The 12,149-nt window shown below is 52.1% G+C and overlaps 1 protein-coding gene across 1 annotated transcript in view; it reads right to left on the bottom strand.

The window, feature by feature from the left end:
* Positions 1–12,149, bottom strand: part of ITGA11 (integrin subunit alpha 11) — a 110,647-nt gene that overhangs the window by 34,796 nt on the left and 63,702 nt on the right. The window contains exons 8-10 of the mRNA XM_082736979.1: positions 8,797–8,941; positions 8,148–8,313; positions 6,753–6,823 (exon numbers count right to left, since the gene is read on the bottom strand). Coding sequence (XP_082593105.1) covers positions 6,753–6,823; positions 8,148–8,313; positions 8,797–8,941 — 382 coding nt within the window. The remainder of the gene's footprint in view (positions 1–6,752; positions 6,824–8,147; positions 8,314–8,796; positions 8,942–12,149) is intronic.

The raw sequence follows: 12,149 nt of genomic DNA, 5'->3' as shown, positions 1-12,149 counted from the left end.
AACTTTGGACTATGAGAGCACTAGCTGGTGAAGTCACTTCTCCCCACTCCCACACTGAAGCTCCCTGATTCAGGCTGGTTGGCAGGATTTCATGTTCCCCCACTCCATCTCCCCAAACCTCCAAAACGATGGTGCCAATGGAAAAACGTGAATCTGGCCTTGGGACAGTCAGGATTGTGGCAAGGTCACTGGGCGCTGGTCTCACTGGTGGCAGTGGAGGGGGCAGGACCGTGAACTTGGAGCTGACCTTCCATTTCTCATTTCCCAGGGGTCACTTTAAAGACTAAAGTTGATCTTAGATAAGGTTTAAAGGGTCGGAATACTCTGGAACTGGAACTGACTGTTCAGAGAGAATGTTTTTACAACTGTAAATGAGCCGGTCTCTGGAGAGTCTGATATGCTTGGTTGTGTTTAATGTCACACTTTCTAATAAGCTTTTTCCTCCTACTCTATGTGAGCCTCAGCTTGGGAGTGCCTGACATCTGCCAGGCCAGGATTGGGGCTGGGGCCTCAAAGACTTGCTGCCCATGGTCACTGCCAGTGTTCCTTGAACTTGGGCCATGCTCCCTTCTTTGCAGAGTACTTTCTCATCCAGCCACCCACTGTGAGAGGCCGACAGGACAGATACTCATTATCTGCACTTGACAAAAGGCATCTGAGCTTCAGAGAGGGAAAGCGACTTGCCTGAGGCTGCACAGCAAATTGGGGCAGGGCTAGGATCTGGAGCACGGAGGTGGGTTGGGCAGGGGAGAAAATACCCATGGGCAGCTCCTACTCTGCTTCTGGTTTTCCATCAGAGCACCCTCTAAGAGGGTCATGATGCATGGGCCTCCCCCTCTCTCTCCTCCCTCTCTCTTCTGGCTGAGTCCAAGTTTGCTACTGCAGGACCAGGCTTCTTCCTTCATGGAGAGGTCTTGGAAGATGAGTTTTTGGCTTTGCAGATAATGAGGGGCCTCTACAATGGACTGAGGAGGACTGGCTCAGGTGACATGCCTGGGATTCCGCTGGGGAGGACTGATACCGACCAGTGGGGCTCAGGATTCCACTGGCCTTCTGGATCTGGTGGTACTGGGCCAGCTGAAGGCTCACAGGCTCTAGCTTTATGCTGTTTTATCCTGGCAGGGGCTGCGGCTTGTGCTCCCAGGTTGCTAGGGTCTGTTGCCAGCGAGAGCCTTGCAGAGTACAGTGGACGGGAGGGCAAGTGAAGGGCACTGGACCAAACTTCGCTATGGCACTCTCTTTCCTCAGCTAGGGAAGCCTAGACAATGCAGGGCCCCCCAAATGGCCAAAGCCTGGACAGAGGAGCCGGGCAGGGAGACCCAGCTGGATCATAAATAGCAGGGCATTCCAAGGAAGAGCCTCATCCCATGCCTCAGGCCCGGCACTGGCGCCCCAATTTATGGCTTCCTTTCCCCTGGGGCTACCTGAGCTCCCACCTGATAGGGCCAAGGTGTGCCCGGGTGGCCTTGCCCCTGGACCCTTGGCATAAGCTGCCTTTTCTGGTGCTCTGTGTAGAAATGAGGATGCAGGCATGGTCAAGGCCAAGTCCATGCCCTCCCTATGGACAACTTGTACTTGCATTCACCTGAGCATAGCACCTGCCATCAGACTCTGCTAGCTCAGCTCTTAGCTGCTTTCTGACCCGGCCTCTGCAGCAGTCTTACCTTCCCAGCTGAGTTGAAGCCTCCCTGGGCATGTGACCATATCTCTTCAAACCACGTACCAGCCAGTCTGCATCCCCAGCCCTGGAAACAGCATAGTCCAGGGCAGTGGTTCCTGAATGGGGGCAGTCCGGCCCCCAGGCAATATTTGGCAATACCTGGAAACAGTTTTGGTTGTCGGAGCAGGGGGTTGGAGGTGGTGTTGGGCTCGGTATGGCATCTGGGGGTAGTGGCTGCTGCCTACCATGCACAGGACAGTCCCACAGCCAAGAATGTTGGGACCCAGACTGTCCACCGGGCTGAGGCTGAGCATCCCTGGAGTCTGGAGCCAGACAGAGCTTCTAGCTGTGTGACCTTGTGGGAGCCTCTCTCTCTCCCTCACTCGCTCTGTCTCCACCACAGCTGTAAGTCGTTTTGTTGTGAGGATTAACATTTTTAATTCCTAGCATGATGCTGGGCAGCCAATAAGGATTCGTTATGTAGTAGCTCTTCTCTCTTTCATTCATCCATAAAACACCAGGGAGTCAGGAGTAAAGAGGCAGACCTCATGGTCAGGTTGGCACTGCTGGTAGCCCAAGGGGAGGGCCCCTTTGGAGGCCAGGGCAGCCTCGTTGCGGGGGCCTCCGCAGGAAGGGGTAGGCAACTGAGGAGATGGGTGGAGTTAGGAAAGGATTTTAAGAAACCCTTACTTGATTTATTAGCAAGACTTGAAATGTACACTTCCAGTTCCAAGCCTCAAGATTCACTTCCAGCAAATATTTTTCAGACATCTGCTCAAAGACTGAGGTTCAGAGAGGTGAAATGATTTGTCTGAGGCCACACAGCCAGCAGTGCTTTCTTCTTGCCCGGTAGTAATGGAATGAGGATACCAGATGCCAGCCATTCTTCTCGGCTTTGGCTAGGTAGGGCGGTGCAGGCAGGTGGGGGTGGCTGCTGGTGGCCCTGTGCATTGGTGTATGGGCCACCTAGAGGACGCTGAGTGCTGTCCTCCTCCCCAGACTCCTCCATGGCTCCCTAGTGCCTGTGTGCCCATCATCAGAGTGACTGAAGAAGGGCCGAGAGCCCCTCCCAAACAAGTACATTGTTAAGAGGATGGATTATACTTTCACTAACTGCTCGGATTCTGTCCTCAGATGGTGTGTTTTTAACAAGCGCGAAGAGGAGCCTGAGGAAGGGACGAGTGCCAAGAGGTTTAGATGGGGTTAGGCAAGAGACAGCCAGAAACAGGACCTCAATCCTTCTGTGGAGTGAAGCCCTTCACCGGGCCGGAAACCGGGAGCCAGGGTGACAAGGAGGGGTTGTGGGGAGCAAGGTCTTGATCAGAGTTTCCAGGAACGAGGCCCAGGAGTGGGGTGCTGGGTACCAGTGCACAGCCTGAGGGCCTGGGGCTTAGGAGGACCTCCCAATGAACTGGACATGATTCCTGCCACCAGAAGCCACCTGTGAACAATCTGGAACATCAAACTGACAGACCTTGGTTCCCACACCCTGGCCACACAGGATGGAACGCAAGAACACCCCAATTGCCTGCCCTAGTTACAGGGGCATAGAAGAGTTTACAACCTCCAGGTGTCAACCCCTCGCATCATTATTATGGATTAGTTTCTTTCATTTTTGATTGAATCAAATGTGCCAAACTAGTTCAGATGTAAAACCTTTAGGAAAGATGACAACCTGAAGGTTTCAGCAGTTCAGAGCCTCCGATAATGGCCAAGGGCCTTTGCGCTCTGGCCCACCACCCCAGGGGCTGCTGCGGGAAGGGCACAGGCTGACAGGGCAGCTGGTCGGGGAGGTGGGAGGCTCTCTGTTCTTGGCCTGTTCCAGAATAACTGAGGGCTGTCCTGCTGGGCCATCACGTGTAGGTGAAAGGAAAATAGTCTCTTCCTATCTCAGGTCAGTCACCAAAGTATTTGTGTAGACAGGACCCATCCTAATAAAAATGCTTCCTTCTGTAAACTTTCTGGGTTGGGGAGACCTATGGACTGCGGGGTAGGAGGTCCGAGTGAAATTCCTCAGCTGAGGGCTTACCTGAGGGCTCAGGTAAGAGGAGCACCCCCCTCCCCCATCAGCTCCATCCACCACCAATGGGTAATGATTATTCATAGTCCCTTCCTTCCAGCATACCTTCCCCTCCTGGCCTGTGGGCATTATAGCTTCATAGAGTCACAGCCCCTTAGGAGGTATGGATCCCTTTTGTAAGCTTTCTGGCAGACTCCTGCAGCTTCTTCTTGATTACCCAGCTCACCAGGGAGTTCACTACCTCAGCAGGCAGTCAGGACTAATAGAAACCCCCTCCAGCTATTAGTGACCTTTGCATTCATTTCCAAATGCTAATGGAGACATTGGCTTCAAAATTTGTTTTCAAATTTGACCGGAGATCCACAGCTGGTTTTCCTGATGGTAATTTCCCGAATATCTTTTTCTCCCTTTTTGCAAATTGAGACTTGAGTTTCCTGGGTTGACTGTAGCTCCCTGGGTTTCCCCAGAGGCTCCTGTGGCCTGGGGCATTGGGTTCTTTGGGTGACCAAGTGACATTTTGGGGTCTCCTCTCCTACCCCGGGCACTGGAGTCTCTTTTTTTCTAGTTGCTTTCATCCTTTTTCCCTTAAAGGCTATTTCCCTTGCTAGGTAGACAACAGCAGCCCAGGTGATGAGTGGTTGGGCCCTTCTGCTTTTTAAGGACATTCTATGGGGTCCTTCCCCTGGGACTAGAGATCGTTCTCTCTGACCTAACTAAACAGGTCCAGGGCAGCTGAAAGCTCTTCACACATTCACAGGAAGAAGCTGTCTGAGGCAGGTGAAATGATTTGTCTGAGGCCACACAGCCAACAGTGCTTTCTTCTTGCCCGGTAGTAATGGAATGAGGATACCAGATGCCAGCCATTCTTCTCAGCTTTGGCTAGGTAGGGCAGTGCAGGCGGGGGTGGGGGGGTGGCTGCTGGTGGCCCTGTGCACTGGTGTACGGGCCACCTAGAGGACGCTGAGGGGAAGGTGGAGCCTGGTAGCTTGTCCAGAACACAGACTGACTGGGGCTCCAGACCCACTTCCGGCAAAGCTAAATGCCTGGACTGCCTGTTCTCCAACCCCGCAGAGCTCTGACCGACCCTGGGAGCTGCAGAGCTGGACTCGGAAGGACAGGACGGCTGTGGCCGAATATGACAGCATCAGTGGCCCACACTGAGAAACCTCCATGCCCTAAAATAGCCACCCAATGGCCAGTCACAGCACCAACAGCCCACCATCGTTCTATTCCTTCAGATTTGGAAGGATTTTTTTTTTTTCCTTTTTAAGTGTTAAAGTGTCTCAGATTCGAATTTAATCATCTCTTTAAGAGTCCTGTCAGATAAAAACTTCCAGATGCCTGTTACTTGAAAACAGGACTCGGGGGCTTTAGAAGAGCCGGGCGTGGGGATGAGGATAGGAAGGGCACCGTGGTCTCTCCAACCAGGGAATGAAAACAAGCTGGACACGTGGGAGAATCTGCACAGGGCTATGCATGACCTTGACCTAAATAACAGCCTGGCTGGGAGCTCCCGGTCTCCCCTGTGCAGCTGGGGAGCCCACGGATCCTGCAAGGACTCATCTCGCTCGACACACTGAGCTGCCTGGGTCATTTTCCGGACTCATCTCAGTGTTCTTGAATACCTGAACCTCGTCATAACCTCCCCTTCTCTTCAGGTTCCCTGATTGCGGGGCATACACGGTATTCAAAGCAGGAGCCTGCACCTTCCAGGACCCAATGTATGGCCCAGCCCCGGGAAGGCATGGAAAATATATGCAGATCTGACCACCTAAAATGGACAACTATTTCCCGCTGCCACCCTGGCAGGGCTGTGTGGAGCATGAAATGGGGCGCAGGAATTTCCTGGAAAATTCTGAAGTGCTGTGTGCATAGAACAGGAGTGTTATTCTTACAGGCAGTTCCATTTAGATCTTGCTATATTCGGGGTGGGCATGAGCCTGTCCAGATTCAGCTCAGGAACAGCGGAGAGTGAGTCAGGTTTCCGCCCTTCCGCCTGCTGCCTGCTGTGCACATGTCCCCTGCCTTACCCCTACTCCGATTTGGGATTTCTGACTCAGACCCCTTTAGAGTCCATAAGCTTTAAGGGAGCAGCTGCTTGGTGTGGGGAGGAAGAGTGTAAGACTGGTGTTTTCTGGCTTATGTCACTTCAGGGGGTCCCTCAGACTTCGTGTGACACAGTTTATTCCTTTGGAGACCGGCACCTAGGAATCCTGCCTGATTCACCTCACAGAGGAGTGGGGGGTGGGGATCAGTGAGATAATGAAGGCGGTGTATAAGCAGGAAGGACCAATAGTTCTTTTCTGGCAAATGAAGAGGCAGAAATACGCTCCCATGGTGCCAACTTGGGAACAGCTAGGACACCGTCTGCCCAACGCACGTCCACGGAGACAGACTTCTGACGCGTGGCCCTTCCACTACATGGTGCTCCCAGACAGGGCTCCACAGTTACCAGAACATTCTCACAGACACTGACTCTCTGCCCCTCTGGCGATCCTGTGAGGTTCCACCCCATCTTGTCAATCAGATTCAGGGGAGGGGTGTGCCCGGGGAGTGACGGCCTGACGTTCTATGAAGCAGAGCCTCTGACAGGGCATGCTGCTTGTGACCCTGCGTGCCCACCTGGGACCTCTGCCAGCTGCTGCCGAGCCTGCAGGGGGAATGCATCTGGCCCATCTGGACACCTGCCGGCATCGGTGCGGGGCCACGCCCCCGCATGGCCCGGCTGCCACGGGAGCAGGACTCTAGGAGCGCAGTGCTATTGGTTTCGCTGCATTGACCCAATTTTCACGCAGGGCTCTGCAGACCGATTGGGACCTTTGGGCCCGGAGGAAATGCCCCCAGCCCCCCCGCTCAGGGAGGGGGTGGTTCATTACTTGTAGACCACTCCCTGCTGAAAAGGGCTTGAGACAACCTCTTTTAAGTTGAAGACTTTGACTTCCTTCTTGCAGCCACGGCAGACAGAGGTAGAGAGACCCAGAGACAAAGAGAGTAGTGAGAGCCCAGGAAAGGTGGCGTGACCACCTAGAGAGCTGGGAAGTGTATGGGAAGGTGATTCCAACCCCAACCCACCTCCACCACGTGAGACGAAAAGCCGGTCTGCGACATCTCCAGCCCGAAGGATGTTTCATTCTTGTTGGTGCCTAAAACAGAAGGACAGAGGGATCTCAGCTCCACACCTGACCACTTAGCGCCACGCACACCTGCATCTTCAGCCAACACCTGGGTCCTGGGGGCCCCTTCAGGGAGGGCAGAGAGGGCCTGAGGCTGAGTCCAGCCGCACTGCCCTTTTGGGTGGCCCCACAGGCAGGCACCGGGAACCTTCCTTTGGCCGCTGGCTTTACTATTAGTAACCCCGTCACTGCTGAAAAGGGTTTGGGACAAGTTATAGGACAGAGCGTGCACGCTATTTGACTGTCAAAATAGGGGAAAGATCAAGGAAAGTGCATGGAAAGAAATAGTCTACATTTTTGGCAAGAAGTGGAAATTCCATTTCTTTCTGCACTTCTCTTATTCTTATTTTTCACCAGCTTTGGTTCCAGATGCTTTTGGATGATTCCCAAATGCCGGCTCGACCCCTGGGAAGGACACCTGTCACCACCACAGCTTTGCACAAGAAACCCATGTGTGCTGAAAGCCCCACCCCACAAAAGCACCCCTCCCCAACCCCCCGCCCTCGGACCCTGGAGTCGATGTTCTCCACACCCAAGGCAACCGTTTCTAGAAGAAGTACTCTCATCTGGATATTTAAGTCCTGGGGTGAGTTTCAAAACTCAGGCTCACACTCTCTACCCCTTTATCCTTGTGGATGAGGGCTGCTTTCGTCTCTGGAGCTCAGCTTTTCCAATATGCTCAGGCCCCGGGATGCTGCTTTCTCTCTGTTTACAAACCCTCCCCTGTGGCCCAGCCCAGTGTTGGGAGGGCCCGCTCTAGCAAGACACTGCACAAAGGAGAGCCATGCAGACAAAACTGGAGTGTACATAGTAAGGAGAGAGGCAATCAGGAGGAACCCTACTTGACGTGCTTTTGGCGGGAGGCAGCAGGACTCAGGGATTAAGCGTTTTGGGCTATGGAGGCAGGCCCAGCTTTGTCCAAACTAAGCTTGCCCGATAAAATACAGGATGCCCAGTTCAATTTGAATTTCAGACAACCAGCAGATAATGTCTTAGGGTCAGTCTGCCACAGACACGGTATTTTGTACTTGCTAATTCTGGTGACACTAGGTCAGACCCTGTCTCCTTCCCAAGCTGGGGAAGGTTTGGCAAGTCACTTGGCTCCTACAGGCTTCAGGATCGCCAGTGGTCCCAGGAGGAGAATGCCAGCAAAGCCCCGGTCCCTCATGGAGTAGCATGGGTTTATAGGATGGTTCTGCTAAAGCACTCCATGTTGTGGGGCTGGATATCATTCCACAGGGTTCACCTGATGTGAGCCCAGGAACGCAGACCCCTCTCGGTAGGCATAGCTCACCTTCCAAGCTGAAGATCCTGTCCCCCAGGGCATCAACAATGTCCTTCAGGGCCGCCTCATCGGTCACGTTGAAGAAGTGCTTGTCATCGGGGTCACTGGCGATATATTTGATCTCATTTAGAAAAGCTTCTGGATTGATCCCCCTGCGGTTGTAGTAGCCTAGGACCTGCCAGGGAACAGGGGCAGAGTGACCAACCAGGACGTAGCCCAGACCTCCTCACACGCCTGTGGCCACTGTCCCTCAAGTGGCTAGGGCCTCCATTTCAGTCACCAGGAGCAGAACTTGGGGTTCCACTTGCAGCTTAAGACAGGCTGTCTTATAGGGGCTACAGAAGGCCGCTGGTCTAAGATAGGGGTCAGGAGCCGGGTGGCTTGGGGGGTGTTTCCTAGAGTTCTGAAGTTTCAGAACCTCCTTGGCAATGGAAGAAAAAAAAAATCCCCCAAACTCCATAACTGTTTTGGATGGCTCTGGACAGCGCTGAAGGAAAACTCCCCAGATCCTCTTTAGGAGAAGATGAAACAAGGAGAGGCACATTGGAGGATCTGGACAGATTGTTCATGACCTAGAATATGTCCCTGGGACTCCCCAGGGGTTTGATGGCTAAGCCTCTAAGAGCACACTGAGTGGGACACAAGGGGCAGGACTCACGGCCACAGCGTATCTGGTCACGTTGTCTCGCTCGCTTTGCTGGATCACCTTCTCCAGGTCTGGGCTGTCGTGGGACTCCCCATCTGTGATGACGATCATGACCTTCTTGGCCCCTTTCCTTCCACCTTTCTGGAAAGCCTCTGAGCTGAAGCCAGAGCGCAGGGGGAAGGTCAGAAGAGGGATGTAAGGATGGGGCAGCCCCCAGAGCTCCTCCAGGGGGCAGCCACAGAAGTAGGGGTGAGCCCACTCCCAGGGGGAGCAACCCAAAAGGGCTGGGATCTAGAACCAAAGAAGAAGCTGGGTTGGGATGCCCACACTCCTCATTCACCAGATGGGTCATGTATCTGCTTGTCCTTTTTTTTTTTTTTTGAAAGATTTATTTATTTATTAGAGAGAATGCACGAGTGGGAAGGGTACAGGGAGAGGGAGAAAGGATCTCAAGCAGACTCCCTCCTGAGTGCAGAGCCCAATGTGCAGTTTGATCTCAAGAACCTGAGATTCACGACCTGAGCCCAGACTGAGTCGGATGCTTAACCGACTGCACCAGGAGTGGGAGCAAAGGGGCAGAGGCAGAGGGAGAAGCAAGCTCCTCACTGAGCAGGAAGCCTGATCCAGGGCTCAATCCCAGGATCCTGGGATCATGACCTGAGCTGGAGGCAGATGTTTAACAGACTGAGCCAGCCAGGTGCCCCAGATGGGGACCTCTAGATACCTTAAAGGTGTCTAAGTTAGTTGTTTAAAATCCCAGCTGTACATTAGAATCACCTGAGGAGTTTAAAAAAATGCCAATGTCCAGGCCCCAACTGGGCATGTAATCAGAAGCTCTGGGGCATGGCCTAGGCATCAGTATTTTTCCAAAGATCTAATTTTGAGAAGCTCTTCCTTACACACTGAAAGGGCGATGGGCCAAAGTAACTCAACACCCAAACAACATTAATCCGTAAAATACACGGAATGCAGCCTGAACGAAGTTCTGACTTTTCCCACAAGGACTATTTCGATTCTATTTTGGGAGCTATTAAATATCAAAATCCATGACAAATACTCCTCTTTCTTGCTTTTTACTTTGTTTTCAGTGCCTGGAGCAGGTGCTTAGCCTGCCTATTGGGCCCTGCAGCCAGGGACTGGGGACCTGGCCCTCTGGCCCACAACATTGTGGACAGGCTCTTGCCTCTGGCTGCCCATCTCAGAAGCAGGAAACCCGGCTCTGGAACCATCCCGGGCTCTCAGTGCCTCTATGGCCAATCCTCCTTTATACCATGACGTTCTGAGTAGGAATGATATGGCCTGGACCCAAAGTCTGGCCCAGCAGGTAGAACTTTCCAGTAAGGATCTGAAGATAAATGTTTCCCACATAGACTCTGGTCTATCCCATATGGTCTGACCCATAGATTTAAGCTCCATGATGCTAGGTTGAAGCCCATCACCAGACACACTGATGAACCCATGGGCATGATTTAGAGGTTGAATATCCAGGAATTCATGGAGCCTGGAAGAAGCTAGTTCAGAGCATCTTCAAGCTCCCAGTTAAGAGAGACAGACCCACCATTCTCTCAACTCTATGATATTGTAGTTAGCCTAAAAAAAAAAAAAGTCAAATTTTAATATGAGCTGTGAACTAAAGGAAGCTAGAGTCACACTTGATGTGACTACAGCAAATTTTGAGCATCAGCCTGACCCAGTGGAGTGAGAACTCTGCCAGTCGCTCAAAGGAGATTCTAGATGTTTCCATCACCTCATGAAAGGGTCAGGCCCAGCCACAAAACTCATGAAAAAAAGTATGGTAGGGGAGAAACAGGTTTTATTATATCTGGAGCCAAGAATTTTCAGGTTTATATTTCCATGTAGTGGAATCATGTGATTATCTGTATGAATCTGCAACGGGGTGAATATTGACATGAATCATCAAATTTAAAATTGTAATTTTCTATTGTGTAAAAAGCCTTGGATTTGTTCCTTTGTAAATCAGATCACAAGTTCCTTGAGAGCAGTGAGAGCTGGATACTCACAACTCACATTCTGGAAGCCAGAGTGATCTATGGACAAGGAGGCCATACCATGTCTCCTTTCTGCTCAAAATTTGCACTGGCTCCCATTTCTCGTGGTCCTAACAATGGCCCACCAACTCATCATAATCTGGCCTGGTCATCCCTCTGTCGCTCTGAGCCCTTCCTCCTGCTTGCTCCCCTTAATAGAAAGTGTTGAGTGAACTACGGAGGAATCACATCATTGTGTCCATGGCCTCCAAGCCATCCATGACTACCAGATTCACCTTTATGGGCATATCTGATGGCAACACTCTCGAGCCTAAGAGTCCTCAGTGGCCACTCATGGTTGTTTTAGCAATGACAATATCATCTTCACAATCTGGCCCCAATACCCCCAAACCGGAACCCCATTCCATTGTCAAAAGACTCCAGATAGTAACATTCCTTGACATTTCCCCTCTTCTGTCTTTGGCTGGTGGAATGTCTTCTTTCCACCTCTCCCTGACTGAATTATGGCATCTTCCTAGAACAAGAGAAGTGCCAGCCCCTCTTTATTTGACAGACCGAGATCACAAGTAGGCAGAGAGGCAGACAGAGAGAGGGGCAGGAAGCAGGCTCCCCGCTGAGCAGAGAGCCAGATTCGGGACTCTATCCCAGGACCCTGAGATCATGACCTGAGCCAAAGGCAGAGGCTTAACCCACTAAGCCACCCAGGCACCCAGATGCCAGCCCCTCTTCACAATCTCTCCGTGGATCCCAGCCTTTCATCCTCTCTGAGTTAAGCTGGTGCTTGTCAGAGCTCCTGACTGGGCCAGGAGGGGCCATGGGTTACCATCTTTGTAATCCCTCAAGTCCATGGCCCCGATCTTTATAATTTGGCAGGTGCGCACACACACACACAATGTATTGTGAATAACTGAGTGAGGAGAGCAAACCTTTTACTTTAAGACGCACCCCCCGTAATTTGGGACTTGGCAGGCTGAGATCAGATTTCACACTTCACTTGAGGCCCGGATTACCTGAGGCCCAGCCGTGCTCATGAGTCATGACTTGTTCAAACTCCTTGGTGGGTCCCACACTCGTAAATGATCTGGGGTTGGTGGGCTGCAACCCTGTATGAGTCAGTTAGTTCCCACCGAGGAAATGCTTGCCCGTGGGCACTGGCTTCCTCTGTTGTCCCAGCAATTTCACGAGGGCGTGTGGGGTCCTCAGGGGCTCATCCCAGTGATGGCAAAATAGCAAAATAGCTCCGTTCCTTACTCATCCGTGAGGATGAGTAAGACTCATCTTCTCACAGAGGGAGGTTATTTAGGAAAAATGCTAGGGCAAGTTTTATCAGCAAACAGAAGTACGTTAGTGGAGCCA

Source organism: Mustela nivalis, assembly GCF_964662115.1.
Source record: "Mustela nivalis genome assembly, chromosome: 6".
NCBI classification, from domain to species: Eukaryota; Metazoa; Chordata; class Mammalia; order Carnivora; family Mustelidae; genus Mustela; species Mustela nivalis.
This window is presented reverse-complemented; position numbering and strand designations above follow the sequence as displayed.